The following is an 18,287-nucleotide window of genomic DNA, read 5'->3' on the forward strand; positions in this document are numbered from 1 at the left end:
CTTCCATCTCACCCCTACTCTTCTTTGAGAAAAATCACAAAACAAAGTTCTATTCCTTTTCACTGGCTATTCTTCATGCCACAAATGTTTCATCCTCTCATCCTGTTGGTTTTCCTGGCTTCCTTCAGCACTCAGCTCAATTCCCACCTTCTGCTGGAAGCTTATTTTTGGTCTCTTTCCCTTTCAGTACAGTATCTCTACCCATTCAAACAAAAACTACTTTAATATAATGCTATTTCATCACCCAAACATTTCTAGTAATCTTGGAGGTCCAGCAATCAAAAAGAGGTGAGAGATTAACTAGAAATTCATTATAAATGTACATCAAGAAAGTCCAACCAATCTCATTCTAAATGTTAGAAATTTCTAAGCCTAACCTCTTATCCCAGGCTTGGAACAATTATGATAGTGATAAACTTCCTAAAGTCAAAGAAGAAGGAACCATTGGACCTTAGTGACTATGGCCTATATGGCCTACTGGCTTAAGTTAATTATTGTAACAGGATGTTAATACTATCATTCCAAAAAAGTACCTAGTTTAATAATCTCAATGCAGTTACATAAAGTTCTTCTAAATAATCAATATGAGGGAAGGATTGTACATAAAAGAAAGTTGTCTTCCTCCACTTCCCCACATTTCAAAGGAATGGCCCTTAGGAAGATACATAACCTTTATGTATTAATAACTTAAAAGTTACCCTAAGACTTTTTGGGACACCCTATACTGCTATTACTGTGTATTTAAATCCTATATTTGAGAGTACATATATATATATATATATATATATATATGCAAATAGATGCTATAAATAATATGCATTTATTAAACATTATTAGGGGTTAGGTTCTCTTTTTTTTTTAGGTTTTTTGCAAGGCAAATGGGGTTAAGTGACTTGCCAAAGGCCACATAGCTAGGTAATTATTGTGTCTGAGGCCGGATTTGAACTCAGGTACTTCTGACTCCAGGGCTGGTGCTCTATCCATTGTGCCACCTAGCCACCCCTAGGTTCTGTTTTAGTAAGGGTTAAAGTATATCTTGATTCTTATCACTTGGATTGGGGGCTGTGAAAGAATTAAATATCCACCAAAGGTAAGAGTTGAGACCAAAAGTAGGGAATAAATCAGTTCAGAGCAGAGATCTTTTAGAGTAGCAAAGTAGAGTGAAGAGATCCCAGGAAAAGCAGATATTTAAGTAGAGCTTAAGGCTGGGACAGAGTAGTAGTGATATGGTTTTTTCCCAACCTTTATATCAATAGATTAAAATTAAAATATATTTCCTTTTCTTAAAAAAGTTTTTATTCATTTATTTTTCCAACTACATACATTAGTTTTCAACAATCTTTTTTTTGCAAGGTTTTCAGTTTTACAATTTTCTCTCTCCCCCTACCTTCCCTTCCTCTTCCCTGACAGAAAGCAGTCTGATATAAGCTATACATGTATAACTATGCTAAAAAGATTCATATTAATCATGTTGAAAGAAGAAAACAATTGAAACGAACAAACAAAAAAATTAGAGAGGGAAAAAGTTTATATAATGCCTAATTGAAGAGTTAGCTTTGGTCTGCTTTTAAACTCCACAGTTCCTTCTCTAGATATGAATGAAATTTTCCACCACAAGTCTTTTAGAATTGTCTTTGATTATTGTGTTACTGAAATGAACAAGTCCATCATTGGGTAATCATTATCCAATGTTGCTTAATATGCTTAATATTCTTCTCCTTCTGTTCATTTCACTATTAGTTTATGTATGTCTTTCCAGGCTACTCCAGTGTCCCTCATGATTTCTTATAGAACAATAATGTTCCATCATATTCATATACCACAATTTGTTCAGTCAGTATCCAGTGGATGGGCATCTCCTCAATTTCCAATTCTTTACCACAACAAAAAGAGCTGCTAAGAATATTTTAGTATACATGGGGGTTTTTACCCTTTTTTAACCATCTCTTTGTGATACAGAAATAGTAGTGATATTGCTGGATCAAAGAGTATGCATAGTTTTATTGCTCTTTGGTTGTAATTCTAAATTGCTCTCCAGAGAAATTGGATCAGTTCACAACTCTACCAACAATGTATTAATGTCCCAATTTTCCCACATCCTCTCCAACATTGATCATTTTCCTTTTTAGTCACACTAACCAATTTGATAGGTGTGAGTGAGGTAGTACCTCAGAGTTGTTTTAATTTTCATTTCTCTAATCAATGATTTAGAGCATTTTTTCATATGACTACAGATAGCCTGGGAATTACCTTTTCATATCCTTTGACCATTTATCAATTGGGGAAAACCTACATATACAAAAATATTTATAGAATTCTTTTCCTGGTGACAAAGAATTGGAATTTGAGGAGATGCTCATCAATTGCGGAATGGCTGAACAAAGTGTAGCATACGAATGGATGGAACATTATTGTTCTATAAATTTGACTCAGTTCTCTCAATATTTTAGAAACGAATTCTTTGTCAGAAACACTAGTTGTAAAAGTTGTTTCCCAACTTACTGTCTTCCTTTTAACTAACCTAGGTTGCATTGGTTTTATTTGTGGTCACATGTCAGAGGTTTCCTGGATGTTGCAACTTGTAGGGCCTGCCTGGAAAATGACCTGAATAAGAGGATCAGGCTACCAACAACAATCACTTCTTCTGGCACTTTTTTACAATAACTCACGGGAATTAAGGCATTCTATGAGTCTTTTCCCTTAACTTCGAGTCAACAAGGGAATTGTCTCTGTTTCGTATCACTGAGGTTGAGCGAGATTCTTTGTTTGCTGCCATCTTGTACTTTTTGAGGAAACTACACCCTAGCTTTTTAAAACGTTCTTTTACCTCTGGTCCAGTCCCTAGAAGCATGTTTTCTATTCGAGTACTCTGTAGTATGTTGCCGCTCAGTGGAGACAAATGTGCATTGCATTATTTAAACCTGGAAGGTTCCATTCCTAGAAAAATATTGCCTCTCCTCCTTTGTTTTTGACCTATCAGTCTTTCTCAAAATTCCCAAATTATGGTGTGATTGTGGAGGATAGTCAGGGAACGGCCTTTGTTTTGTCCCTTTCGATTTTAGCCTGAATTTAAGAATAACCATGTAATCTGGAAACATTTAGAAGGAAAGGTTTGGGAGGAAGGTGCTGGGCTTTATTGTTTATTTTCCCCTCTGGCATCTAGCTTTGAGCTGGATTCGCTCACTTTCTTGACAGTGAGCATTTACTAGGAGTTTACAATAGGCCAGGTCTGGGCCAAGGGCTAGGGATAAAAAGACAATAGGGGAGACAAGATGCAAATTGGAGGCAATCTAGAAGGGGAAGGGAAGTAACTGGGGTACCCCCTGGGATAAGACATTTTTTAAGCAGGCAGAGAAAGCCAGGAGTGGGGAGGTGGGGAGGGAGAGCACTTTAGGCATGGGGGTTAGTCTAGGAAAGAGCCGGGAGGGAAGCCCACAAGAGAGAATCCTCAGGGATGCCTCTCTGGAATGTCCCCAGGTCTTTAGCTGGTAGCTGTAAAGACAAGGAACAGGGACAAGCCCTTAAGCCCAAGACCCAAGTTCAAATCCAAGCTGCCCTGGTGATCCTAAGGCAAGGCTGAGAGAATTCCTAAGCGGCTGACTGATGGATGGCGTTTTCCATCACAAGTCTTTTAGAATTGTCTTTTATTATTGTATCATCATTGGGTAATCATCGCCCAATGGTGCTTAATATGTTTAATATCAATAAAATATATTAAAATATACAATATATTAATAATTACTAATGGGCAGCTAGGTGGTGCAGTGGATAGAGCACCAGCCCTGGAGTCAGGAGGACCTGGGTTCAAATCCGGCCTCAGACAGTTAATAGCTACCTAGCCATGTGGCCTTGGGCAAGCCACTTAACCCCATTGCCTGGCAAAAAACCTAAAAAAAAAATACTAATGAAAGAGGAATGCCCAGCCGCTCGGGAGGACGCGGGTGGGGGCTACTGGAGGGGGCCCCCCCCCGGCCCCGCCCGTGGAAAGAAGACTTCCAGCTTTCCCAAAGCAATGAGAGCCAGGCCAGGGAGGGCAAACTATTCATGAAAACTCCCCTTCCTTCCATAGCGCTTCCTTTTCTAGGGGAAAAAAAGAGAGTTTAAAGGACGGTTACTAATGAATTGATAAAGTACTGTTAATCATGGAGATGTACAACAAGGGTGTCCGGTGTCCGAAGGCCGGCGGAGGCTTTCCTGCGGACGCGGGGCCTGCAGCTCCGGCCTAGGAGGCCCAAGGCGGGCGGGAAGGCTGCCGAGCGCCTGCGCAGGAGCAGCTCTGAGGTCATCGCACCAGGGGATCACGTGTGTCTCCGTGCAGCCTCTCTCTTCACTTCCCTACAAGGACAAAGACTGCGGAGCCTCGCCTCTTCTCGAGCCTGGAATGTGAGCTGAGGCCGGGGCCTGGGGCCGGACGCGACCATCGTGCCGTAGGAGAGGGGAGACCAGGAACTAAATCGTAACGGCTAACCCCGAGCAACCAAAGAATGCCGTTTAGAAGGGATGCCACGGAGCACGCTCATTCGCTACTAGGCGGAGTGTGCCGTGCTCGTGGCTTTCTGCAGTCCGCCGGTTGTCTTTTGAGCTCCATGCTGCCTCCCCACCCCTCCCTTTTTGCATGACAAGGGCCCCGCTACGCGACTGAAGATGGAGCCGGCCCCGACTTCCTTCCGGTCGGTGAGTCGGCCGGAAGTGCCGAGCGCGGGCGCTGCTTCCTGGGCCGCCGGGAGCTGGGGGCCGAGTCGCGTCGAGGCCGCCGCCGCCTCCTGCTGTCCCGCGGTGCTCCGAGGCGCGTCGCCGTTTCTCCGTCGTGCCCGGTCCTGTGCCGCCGCAGGTGAGTGGCCTCCGGCCGAAGGGGAAGCTGGGCGCGCCCCCCCAGACTGGCCGCCGGGGGGCTTCGGAGGTCTCCTCCCGGCCTCTTGGCGCGACCCCCCAGCTCCCTGGGCGTGACCTGGGGGGGGGCTGGGAACTCTTCTCAAACTCCGGAAGAGGGAAACTTCACGGAAGCCTTTTTTCCCCACTTTGGAATTTTGTGCTTTTACAAACGTTCTGAGGAGGGGTCTGCGTGTCAAAGGGCAGAGGTCGGGAGGGGGCTGGCGCTCGAGACCACCGGAAGCCGCGTCCGCCTTCGGGCCCCGGCGGGCCTTCGCGGGCTGGTGTGTGAGGGCGATCCGCGGGCGGCCACCGCCGCTCCCCGCACATGTGCATGCATATGCATACACACACGTACATGTACATACATATATACACATGCGTGTATATTTGTTATACGTATATGTTACATGTGTGCATATATGTGTTATATATGTATTTCTATGTGTTGTATGTGTATATATATATACACATATAATTGCTATATAATATATAATAATAAGTTGAACTGAACACCGGTCTGTCAGAAATCGCAGACCCACCGCAACATTTTAAATTGCTGCGTGGAGCCCATCTCTGGACCATAGACCAAAGTCAGTCATATTTTTGTGATAAAGAAGCATTTATAAATAAATACATAGATGCTAAAACTGAGAGGGGGGAGAGAGAGAGAGATTAAAAATTAGCCTGGAGTTCCTTACGTTTTTTAAAAGGCTATTAAGTTGAAGGACCCTTCTCTCAAGAGATACATAAGGAATAGGGTAAAACTGCAAGAGAACGGGGATTGTCCTCAGTCTGTGAGATTTAAACGAGACTCGGGGTTGAAATGAAGCTTTTTACTTTCAGCCTCCCAACTACTTAAGAGAAACTTCCCCCTGGTGGGGTGTGGCAGCCCTAACTGATCCTGCTTTCAAAACAGGAAGTTAAAGGAGAGTAGAGAAACCAAGCAGGCATTTAACTTTTGGAAAGTGGGACTTAAAAAAAACACTGGTTTTGTGAAATTATTAGACTAGTCAGCAATAAAGAAATATGCAGACTAGTTTGAAATTTGCTAGTTTAAAAATAAACTGTCTCCTAGTATATTGGACACTTTTTGTTACGCTACAAATTAAGTTTCTTATTTTCCAGCATATTAGTTATAGAAATGAAATCGCCTGTGATTACTTGAATTGTTCAGATAGATCGATGCCCTGCAGCTTGTTGGACTCCAGGTCCTCTGACATCCAGAGGAGTGTCATGAAGTCTTTAAGATTTAGAGATTGGAGATATGGAGTCCAGATCGCTCATTTTATAGATCAGAGAGGTTTGTTGATTTGCCCAGGATTCAACACAGATTGAAATTTGATTCAGATACAGCACCTCAATCAAAGCCAGTGTCTTTACTACACAATGCCAACATTTCTTTTTTTTTTTTTAAGTTTTATTTGAGTTTTACAATTTTTCCTCTATAATCTTACTTCCCTCTCCCCACCCCCCATAGAAGGCAATTTGCCTGTCTTTACATTCTTTCCATGGTATACATTGATCCAAATTGAATGTGATGAGAGAAATCATATCCTTAAAGAGGAAACACCAGCCTTTCTTTGAAATAGTTTTTATCTAGTGACTCCCAATTTTCTCATTTCAGATTTGAAAATTTGATCAATTGCCATTTTAAATTAGTCTCTGTTATATAAATTAACCTTGAGAGATTATTTTCACTAGCATCCCTTGCCTTTGTGGGAGGGCAACATTTGGAATGCCCTGGGTTAGGGGAGAAACTTGTAAAGGTTCCCCTAATCTTACTGCTTCTAGTTATACCTAATCTAGACTATTTCCATAAAATCTCTTCTTTAAAATTGTACTAAATTAAGCTGTATGAATTGTATGTAACATTTTCAAAATTTGGAGAAGCTAGGAGGTACAGTGGATAGAGCACTAGACTTGAAGTCCAAGATCACCTGAGTTCAAATTCTAGCTTAAAGACACATGATAATTGTATGACCCTAGGCATGTCACTTAACCTCTTTTTGCCTCATTTTCTTCGCCTGTGAAATGGGCATGGTAATGGTACCTTCTTCCCAGGATTATTATGAGAATCAAATGTAATCATTGTTAAAGGACTTCTTAGTATAATAAGTACCTGGCACATAGTAAACACTATTTAAATATTAGTTGTTATTATTCAGCTTTCTGGTTGTTTTTAATTAGCCTTTCATTCTTCTTGACTTTTTAAAGCCTAAGTATGACTTCATACCCAAGCAATTCTTTATTTGAAAGCTGTGGCTTGTTGAACTTCCCATCCCATCCCACCAATGCTTGCAGATTATATGAGGCCTTTACAACTGTATTTACAAATAAAGGAGCAACTAGGTGGTAGATTGGATAAAGCATAGAGCCTGGAGTCCAAAAGACCTGAGTTCTAACTCATTCTTAGATATTTATTAGATGTGTGACCCTGGGCAAGTCACTTCACCTGTTTGTCTGATTTCTCATTTGTAAGCTGGGATACCTGTCTCAAAAGGGGTAGTATGAGGGTCAGTTGAGATAATATTTAGCACATTATCTGGCATGTTAGCTGTTACTAATAACTTACTCTAACATAATCTAATTTATACTTGCTTGATGAAAAGTTTATTTAGTTTAACTTACTCAGAGTTACACTAATGTAAAAGTAGCAGGAAAATCCCAGAGATAGACTGGATTTTAAAATGAAATTCAGAGGGATGGAAGAGAGACAATTGATCTGAGCTTTTCAACTTGATAGCAGAGACATTTACAAGTTATTTACTTTGTTGAAAGTTTTTAATATAGGGCTCTTATTGACATGACAAGGGATCATAAATTATAGAGGCAGTGAAAGAAAACAGTTCTTGTCAGTAGTCTCCTTTTCTTTTTCCTTTTTTCTTTTTTTCCTTTTTCACATATGTACACCACTAAAATACCTTTGGAGAAAAATGTTTACTTATATATCTATCTCTCTATCTAAATTTATTTTCCAAAATTTTTTCTTGGAGCTCCAAAAAAGTTAAACTGAAGTTAGGTGTTGAGAATTTCAATATCAAGTGTACTTATTTGGATGTGAGCATAAAAAATAACATTCCAAATTCACATACAGATAGCTTTTTCTGAATTTTTAAAATTTTTGTCTTATCCATGCAATTCTGTCCTAATATGACAAGGAGAACATTTATTCTTTTATTATGCCAGTAGAAATCCTAGCTGACCTTTAAGATTTACACAAGAAGTAAGAATAGTAGGCATTCTGCTTTTGGAATTACTGGTTATTGGATGTAGTCAAACATTAGCTAAAAAGAGTTTAGAGCAAAAGACTTTATATAGAATGAATCCAATGAATCCAAGAGGTTAAGTGAGTTAATGCAAGTTTGAATTGCTAGCTTGTAGTAGAAATGAGACCAATAACATCACTATACCAGAATACAGTACTGTCTCTTTCAACTCTGAAATATTTTGTATTTCAGTTCAAGCCCTTCTACCATAAAGCTTTCTTTACTGGTTCAAGTTAACTTATGTCTCTTCTAAACCAAGTACCATTCATTTGACAATAAAGCATGTGATATCGCTTGTGTTTTTGTCAACTCTAAATTTTTGACATAATTTGACATGATTAATAAAATAATGCAAAATTAGCATTCTTACATCTTTGTTTTCACTAGTTGTATGGTAAATTTCTTGATTCTAAGACTGTCTTAGTTGTGTTGTAATTGTATATAAAATCTGAATGAGAATTCAGTGGGAGGTCAAAAAAAAGCCTTTTCATGTGAAATTTGCTCATTTTTGACATTTTCCCTTATCATTAGTTCTTTAAGTAACAGGCCAAAATAAAGGAATTGAGTAAAAACTTACTTTTCCATTATGATTAGTAGCAAGTTGTATTCTACCAAAATTGGCCACATTTAAAAGACATACATAAAAGATCACTCAATTTTGAGAAGTCTTTTGATTTTAGGTTTTGATCATTTTTAGCATTATTTAAAAATAGGTTTTAGTTTTAAATTAGGCGTGCTAGGTAGTACAGTGGATAGAGTGCCTGGGCAAGTCATTTAATCTCATTTTCTTCATCTGCAAAATGAGTTAACAGCACCTACTTCTGAGGACTATTGGGAGGATCGAGTGAGAAAATAATTGGCAAGTGTCTGTGTCTGGTAGCGTAGTTTTAGGGTTTTGTTGTGATGAATAAAGCTAGTATTCTTTGTGACTGAATATTTCATAAATGTTTCTCTTAGAAAATACAAATGAAATCCTTTGGGTGCATACCCTAATGAAATATGTGGCTCATTCCAGTGGACTGATAATAGATTGTATATCTCTTGTCAGGGCAGCACCTAACAAAATTCAGGAATTTAGCAATGGCATCAGAACACTTTTTGGTCTATAAAGAATGCTGTGCATGCTTTTAAAAATCATGATGGTTATGAATTAAATAGACAACTGTATCTTGGAATTATTTGAGGGACCCCTGAAAACTTCAAATGAGCAAAATTAAGAGATAAATATTGTTCTAGTATAGAAGAGTTTAAGAAAAATTTAGAATAAATACTGGCTGAAAATACATTCAATTATAAATTCTTTCAGCAGATTAGGGACAATTAGAGGTCTGGGAGTGAGTAATGGATAAATTTAGCACTTAGCTTTTGAGCCTGCCATAGCAAATACCATACTTTACCACACTGACCCTTGGTATGTGTGGTGTTTTGTTTTAGGCATTTTTTGTGTTAAGACTCTAAAATGACAACTAAGAAAGCAATGAGATCATATATTTATGAATGCAGTAATGAAACTGTAATAGGGAATGTAACTAACCAAAAAGAGAGGAATAATTGATGTCAGTCATGGGAGCCATCTGTTCAAAGCTAATGTGATAAATAAAAATTTTTAACTGCTATGCTAAACACTTCATTTATAGAAGGAAATTTATGGCACGGAGATCTAGGTGATAGTTCATTCTTTGGAGTCCAGGGATATATTTTTAGTACAGAGGATAGTGTTTTTCTGTGTCATAGATGAATGTTGTATATGGAACGTAAGTTTTAAAATTGTTAAACTGGTCAGTGGATGAAATCAGTAGGGGCTATTTGTAGATCTAGTTAGAAGAATATAACTCATTACAGAGTCCCGTTCTTTTTAGCTGGAACTTTTGCAGATTACTAGCCGGATCTCAGCTCAGCCATGGTATAGTAAAATATTTTATTGTGAAATGGTTATGGGGCTTGTATTAATTATACAAGCCAATTTTAGGTCTTTGAGAGGCCAAATATCTTAAAGGAATTATTGCCTTTGTTGCTAAAGGGACAAGCATTTATATATTTATTTTATTCCTGGTCACTTAAATTTTATAATATTTCATATTGTATTTCAGTTAAAATGGTAATGGTTTTCATATCTATCTTTACTAACAATTTGTGTAAGATTTCTTTTACCATGTGTACATTTGTATTATTTATTTTTTAATCAACTTCATAGCTAAATTTTCTTAAGTGATTTCTGGTACCTGAATTGTCAATTCAGGCTTAAGGGTATTTGGCAGTAAGAAGTACTGGGTGAAAAACTCTATTACCATAGTTCTGTTTCACTGTTACTCTATTCCCTTTCCTTTCTACTTGGCTATAAAGCTTAACTAGATGAGAGAAAGGTGGGGGGGGGGAGAATGCTATGAAGAGATGGGAAGAACACATTATGATAATTATTGTAATTACTACCACTCTGTGTTCTGTGAAAGCTTAACTTTCAAAGTGTAAACCTGGCACTGATTCCCTATGGTTAGGTAACAGATTTCTTCACATCCATTATACACATTTCATTTCTTGAGTTTATCTTACTGACAGTTGGGTTTTTTTTTAAATTCAGGAAGTTTGGGATGTCAGTTGTTCACAGTTCACAGTTGTGCTGTACATGTCATGTATATCTCAACAGGTTGCTGTCAGCTTTGAAATTACCAGTTTGGTGGTTTGAGTTATACAGAGGTGCTGGCCTTTTGGAACCTAAGAGGTCCTAGTCAAAATAAAACAACTTTACCCTGCCCCCCCAGTTCTTTAATATTTCTATTCAAGCTTTTGCATTCCAAATTTTATCCCTCCCCTCTCTAAGGGTGGTATGCAATCAAATATAAATTATACATGATGTACAATTATGTAAAACATATCTATAGTTGTCATTGAAAAAAAACTTCCTTAAATATTGATTGACTGGTCTCAAAAAACATGAGTTATGGTTTCTCCCTTAGCACAAATACATAACTCAGAATAAGTGTAAAGATTGTAGGAAAAGGGAGCCTTAATTATAGTAACTTCAAATAAGACTGTCTTGCTAATCAAGGCATAAATATAAATAAATAGTTTTCACGTTCATAATTTTTTAGAAGTTCCTTATTTGTCACATACTGCATCCTGCTCACCTGCCACCAGATTCTGCTTCATTGCCCTTTCCTTAGAATAATGGTGTTTAAAAAAGGTCATAGGAACATAAATTTAGAACTGGAAGTGACCAGACACCATCTAATCCAACTCTGTTTTTCTCGCCCCCACCCTCCTTTCTGGGACAAGTTCTGTGTCATTAAAGGGGCTGTGCAATAACCTGAAGGTAGTGATCCAGCCAGTTAACCCTCCTGTTTTATTCTGCAGTGAACAGTGTACTTGTTCATTTATGAAGGAGAGTGTATGATAATATGTATAAATTTTTAAAAGATGGACAGTTATGTGGTGAAAGATTACAGGTGGGGTTACTCACATATCCCTCTCATGTTTGGAAGGCCTTATCTTTTCTTTCCTTCTCTGCCCCCCCCCCTTGAAATTTATGGGAAAATATGGACAAAGGTCATACAGAATGGGTGGGGATGAATGGATTGTAGTCTTCATTACTGGAGAAAATATCCAAAATCAATGAGATCACATTTGAGTCTTGATGAACATACCAGCAATGTATCTCAACTTTTAAAATACTTTTGAGTTGTGTTTTTGTATTTTAAATTTTTTAAAAAATTTCTCTTTCCTCTCTAGGAATTAACAGTCAACATGTCGAGCAAAAGGGCAAAGACAAAGACCACCAAGAAGCGCCCTCAGCGCGCAACTTCAAATGTATTTGCTATGTTTGATCAATCACAGATTCAGGAATTCAAAGAGGCTTTCAATATGATTGATCAGAACAGAGATGGTTTCATTGACAAGGAAGATTTACATGATATGCTTGCTTCCTTAGGTAACCATAGATTTTTGCCATTTTACATACAAATATTATGAACATTTTCATAATAATAAGTTTTTAAAATATTAACCATTTCAGTGCAGTAATAGCTATTGAGGGTAAAATCAGGGCTTAGAAGAACTAAAGCAACTTTTGGAGATGTTCTCTAGAGAATTTCATGATTGACCCAAGATTATGTAGTGAAATTTTAGGCTGGACCTTGCTTATTACTTTATTTGAGATATACATGTTATATTATAGAGACTTTTAAAAATTTTTGAGCTCATACTCTTTGAGTGTTCAATAAATGTCACAAAGTAATGCCAGGACTGCAAAGATAAAAACCAGTTCAGTCTTACTACATGCTAGTAAGAGGATAAGACACAAACATCAACTATAAATTAGAATGTGATAAATTCAGAGGTTCACTTTGAGGATAGTAGATGAGGCAGCTAGGAAGACTGAATAAATCCTAGTTAAAAAATTTTTGAGTTTTGAGTTTGAGAACTTCAACCCATGTCTAGACTTATAATCAATGTTCAGAATATCACCTATTAACATTTTTTAGTCTTAAAGTCAAAGATCTGGTGAAATAACCAATAATATTTTTAAAAGTAGGATTTCTATTTTATTTTAAAGGGCTTCATAAATGTGAGTTAATGCTTTTTTTAAATGTGGACATCCTTATAGGAAAGAATCCAACTGATGAGTACCTAGATGCCATGATGAATGAAGCTCCAGGGCCTATAAATTTTACTATGTTTCTCACAATGTTTGGTGAAAAGTTAAATGGAACAGATCCAGAAGATGTCATCAGAAATGCTTTTGCTTGCTTTGATGAAGAAGCAACAGGTGAGAGATACCTTTTAAAATAGCTGTACAGAAGTCTATATTGTAATCCTTGAGTAGAATACTTTTTCCATTGATTATATCTTGAATGACTATTTCCCAGTAATGGCAAGAAACTATAAAGTACTCTTTAAGTTCTGACACTAATATCCTTGTTTCTAGAGTAAATTTAGCTTACTTTTTTTAAATTTATAAAGCAGTCATTGGTATCCCTATGTATATGAAGCAACAGAAGAGAGGAACATACTAGAACATACTACATTGTATGACTTAGTGGCATTGAGGACAAAAGTGTGCTTGTTGACTATTGACCACCAGATAAATGAGTGAATGTGCTCAGGAGAGCAATTTAAACTGTTGGTGATTTATTATTAATAACCAAAAAAGTTTCATTATATGAACTATCATTTTTAATTTGATGGTATGAAAATCCTTCAGTGTTTATTTTACTATCTTGAATTCTTTATGTGTAATTATAGGCAAATCAATTTTGGGGGGAAATTTTTTTAACCATTAGCTGGATTTCTTTTACTGCATAACATATTTTTTGGTCTTCTTACCCACACCAAGCTTCTGGCTTTTTGGGTCACTTAAAATAATCTGCATCCCCAATTTTATCATCTCAAAGGCATTTTAGAAAATGATTTGATTTTTGCCTAACTATTCATTGATTTTAGCGTTAATTTTTACCTCCCCCATTTAGCCAAAGAATGAGAAGTTTAGCGTATGACTACAGAAATAAGTTGTAAAGCTTAATTATTCAGACAATAAAGAGAACATTGAAACAAATTGTTAGGCAGCTATCAAGTATCATACATCTCACACAATTTGACCTTTTTTTAATGTAAGTTTAGCATGTCTTAAATTGTTAGAAATAGAATTATGGAAGTATATCTCTTTTTGTATTTAGGAAAATATGCTTACTAATTCATCATAGAAATTTTGCTTGTTAAAATATAGAATAACCTCCCCCCCCACCCAATCTTTTTGTCTTGTATTTCACAGGCACCATTCAGGAAGATTACTTGAGAGAATTGCTGACAACAATGGGAGACAGATTCACAGATGAAGAAGTAGATGAGCTGTATAGAGAAGCACCTATTGACAAAAAGGGAAATTTCAATTATATAGAGTTCACACGCATTCTTAAACATGGAGCAAAAGACAAAGATGACTAAAAGAAAATGTTAAATTCATGCCAACAGTTTTTATTTTCACTTTGTTTATTTCTGAGACTTTCCGATAGAACCTGTTTGCATGCACTCAGCTTTACAGCTTTTTGCCTCAAGTATTTATTCCAAGCCATTTGGGGCACACTTGCACCTCTGTAATCAGACTGGAAAAAAAAGGGTAATTACTTTTTTTAAGCTGAAGTAAAATAGAATTGGAGAAATGATCATTGACTTGTGAAAACCTAAAGGGAAAATATCTCAAATTTCTGGTTTAGCTGGATTTTTTACACTTTTTGTAATAATTTTAAAATAAAGGTTGTGAACGACAAATTTCCACTAAATACAGCTATTAGGTGAATGTTTTAAAATCTAAATTGACCAAACACTAAGTTATTGCTTATACATGAATCAGGTATTTCTTCCTCAGGAAGAGTTGTTAACTCCTCTATTTTTTATTCTTGTGTTAGATTAAAAACATTTCTGAGATGGAAGTATTTGTTTAAAACTTTTCAGCTCAACAAAAACTCATCAGTTGATAGCAGTTTGGACATTTATTGCAATTCAGTGCTTCCAGAGACCATAGATGAAAAAAAATGGGAGTTAATTTATCTGTTTTCTCACCATCTCCAGCTTTCTATCTACCTCCACCATTTTTGAATTCCCAAGTGCCTTTTAGCATCCTGGACACTGAATACCTAATTGTTGAACCAAAAGTCAAATGAGTGCCATGGTACCATAACCTCATTTAAACAGGTTTCCTTTGCTCTCTTCTAATTTTGATTTACAATTGCATTGTTAATTTGTAGTACTTGGGTAGTTATAATCTTAACTAGGCTAGGCTTTTCTATTTTGAATTTTTTGAATACTGCTTAAGTACGTGAAAGCACATGATAATTTCATGTTTAATTCCAAATTTATAAGAATTTTTATTATAATAGTTGCCTAAATTTGGAAAATTATTTCAGAAGAGAGGTGATTCCCAAGTGCCTTAACATTGGAATTTCATCCTTTTTTTTATTGTTTATGGCTCTTAGATTTCTTAAGAGGAATTTCCTTATCTTCATAAAGTATCTGTGCCTTTTATGTGGAAAGTCTTTAAAGGTGTGTTATATTTTTATCTAATACTGCACAAGACATTGCACTGAATTATGTAATGAATCCTAGACTTTACATGGTCCCTTCTTCATCTCTACTGCACTGAGGAAAATACATATCCCTTAGTAAAAAGTTATAAAAAAGTTACTTTTAGCTTGGCATATTGCAAGGTATAGCATGATCCTGTACAAGTGTTGCTTAAAATAAAACATAGTTTGTTTTTAGGGATACTGCTTCATAATTGAATTTGACTTGTTATATAATACTACAGTTATGCTCTATTTAAGCACAATTATTTGTTTTTTGGTAAAATGAGGATTCTTTAAAGACAGTGAGTTTAAAGCAAACAAATCTCTGTAGACTCATAAGTTTTACTTTAAATTTTTGAAGTCATGAAATAAATATATCTATTTGAAGAAATGAGCCTGGGTGTTGTGGTGCACACCTGTACTCTGCTCCTGAAGGAGGCTGAGGCATGTAAGTCCTTTAAGCCTGAAAGTTCTAAGCTATAGTAGAGTAGAAATGGATCAGATGGTGTTCACCACCAATGTGGGGAGCCTTTGGGAGCACACCTGGTGCCTAAGGAGGAGTGAACCAACCTGGTTAACCCTCCCCTGCCAATCATTAATTGCCCATAAGAGGCTGCTACACTTGTAGTCCATTAAAATAAAAATACAGAGTCCCAGTCTTTTCCTGTCCCAAACAAAAAAAAAATACCATTCTAATCTCCATAGTATCAAGAACATGTATGACCTGGATATTTTTTCCTATCTCCATTCTCCAAGTCTTTGATGGAAGTAGGGTCCTTTACTTGCCTCAGTATTCTTGTTTTTCACTTAATTTGAATATTGTGTAAGTATAACAAAGTTCTATCAAGCACAAATTGGATAAAAACCATGGTAATTCTAATCAAGATTAATCAGGTTTGGACAAGTTCATAATTTCTTTATAGATAAATATTTTTGAGCCATATCACCATCTCTTGGTGAAACACTCAGGATTGTGCGAAGTAGGGAGTTGAAGGACTAACTTGTAAGATTTTGCTGTCAGTATATATATAATCAGTGTTCTGCTTGGTAAAAGGTCAGTGCTTAATAAACATTTCTGGAATCTCTGCTTATAAAATCCAGAGCCAATAAAGTATATGTATTTAAGTGGAGGATGTTAAAGAATGGTCTCATTAAAAAAAGATCACCTCCCTTACAAAACCAGTAGCACCTGCTTTGTTTGGTAAATCTCCTGAAGACCAATAGCAGTATTAGTCTTTATAAGAAGGGGTGGGATGGGAAGTTTGTGTGTGGGGGTAAATATACCAGCTTTATCTTTTGTCCCTGGCAAAAGTTCAGTGATTTCCAATTCCAAAAACATACAGAACTAAACCTTTGGTTTAGCAACAGTGATCACTGATGAAATAGCTCCAAATTCAGCAATCACAATTATCATAGAGAAATTGATTTGACAGACAACTAACAGATTTCTTGGTAGACTCCAAACCCTCTTTAACAACAATCTCCAGTTGAAAGTTAGTATCAACTTTAAAATTTTATTGGAATAGACAAACTTTATTTTTAATGAGGTACCAAACATAATGAAGCTTTAAAAGGGAATTAGCCTCATCTGCCTGGCTACATAGGTAACAGCTTAGATTCTGTTCAGGGATCAACTTTTGCCTAATGTGTAGCTGGATGAGTCCTTGACACAAAAATTGGAATGGTATTAAGGATATGAAAGGTAGATAGGTGGCTCAGTGGATAGAAAACTGGGTCTGAAGTCAGGAGGTTGTTATCAGGAGGACAGGAGTTTGAATCCAGCTTCATATACTTGCCACTTATTAGCTACAAGTCACAACCCTGATTTCCTCGCATCCAGGGCCATCTACAGTTGTCCTGTTTCATATCTGGCCACTGGACCCAGATGGCTCTGGAGGACAAAGTGAGACTGGTTACTTTGCATAGCACCTCCTCAAATCCTAATTTATGTGCTTGTCAAGGCATCACCTCCCTCGATGTCATGGTCATCTTTGAGAAAGGACAAAAACATCAAAGGAGTAATTTCAGTCATTTCTGACCCCATTTGGGGTTTCCTTGGCAAAGAGTAGTCTGCCATTTGCTTCTCCAACTTATTTTACAAATGATCTGAGGCAAACAGGGTTGTGACTTGCCCAGGTTCTCACTGCTAGAACTGTCTGAGGTCAAATTTGAACTCTGGTTTCCTGACTCCAGGACTGGTGCTCTTTTCTGTTGTGCCATCTACCTGCCCTGAGGAGTCAAGACTTAATTTTAAATCATTTGGGAGAAGAAAATGGCAAAATCACAATTATCTTAGCAAAGAAAACCCTTAATGGGTCACAGAGTTGGGACTGAATGTCCACTACAAAGGGTGAAGTTAAGGTTTGAGTAGGTGTCTGGAATGGAATAAAATCCAATGGATAAGGGAAGAGGGAGGATAAAAAGAGGAACAGAGTCAGCTGTGGTAGATTGAACTTTTGGTGTATTGGAAAGAAATCTGGGAAGGGTGAGCAATGATGTTAAATATGTAAGACGAGAAAGGGAAAGATTCATTTTTGACATGTAATCCTCACATATCTTCATTAAATCTCAAATTCATTTGTGAACTCATGAATTTGTCCTTATTTATCTCCCTTAAATGGTCAGTAGATATGAACATGCAGTTTTCTGGGATATAAGCTATAAATAACCACATAAAAAAATGCTCCAAATCACTAAAAATAGTTGTTCAGTCTTGTCAGACATGTCATCACCCCATGGACCATACTGTCAATGGGTTTTTTTTTTTTGGCAAAGATACTGGAGTCATTTGCCTTTTTCTTCAATGGATTAAGGCAACAGGGGTTAGGTTACTTGCCCAGGATCATAATGCTAGTGAAAGTATGAATTCATATTTGAATGCAGGTCTTCTGTCTACCTCTAGGCTCATGATGCTATCCACTGAGTCATTTAGCTTCCTTCTCACTAAAAATAAGAAAAATGTAAAGTCAGAGTGACCAAATACATGGGGATAGATGGATGTTAATGGAATACTATGCTGTAAGAAATAATGAAAGGGATAGACTCAGAGAAAGAGTAATTGTATGAATTGTGTTGTGAAAAGAAGCAGAGCCGG

At 37.0% G+C, this 18,287-nt stretch overlaps 1 protein-coding gene across 2 annotated transcripts; it reads left to right on the plus strand.

Moving 5' to 3' along the window:
• The first annotated feature begins 4,724 nt into the window (after window positions 1–4,724).
• LOC141501643 (myosin regulatory light polypeptide 9) lies at window positions 4,725–17,782 on the plus strand. 2 transcript variants are annotated; one of them, XM_074205828.1, is made up of 4 exons: window positions 4,725–4,831; window positions 11,865–12,063; window positions 12,739–12,900; window positions 13,903–17,782. In XM_074205828.1, the coding sequence occupies exons 2-4, from the start codon at window positions 11,880–11,882 to the stop codon at window positions 14,073–14,075; spliced, it is 519 nt and encodes a 172-aa protein (XP_074061929.1). In that variant the 5' UTR covers window positions 4,725–4,831; window positions 11,865–11,879; the 3' UTR covers window positions 14,076–17,782. The 2 variants fall into 2 exon arrangements, with proteins under 2 accessions (XP_074061929.1, XP_074061928.1); XM_074205827.1 differs by lacking the exon at window positions 4,725–4,831 and adding an exon at window positions 9,287–10,041.
• Window positions 17,783–18,287: the final 505 nt, after the last annotated feature.

The sequence above is a fragment of the Macrotis lagotis genome, chromosome X (genome assembly GCF_037893015.1).
Source record: "Macrotis lagotis isolate mMagLag1 chromosome X, bilby.v1.9.chrom.fasta, whole genome shotgun sequence".
Classification (NCBI taxonomy): Eukaryota; Metazoa; Chordata; class Mammalia; order Peramelemorphia; family Peramelidae; genus Macrotis; species Macrotis lagotis.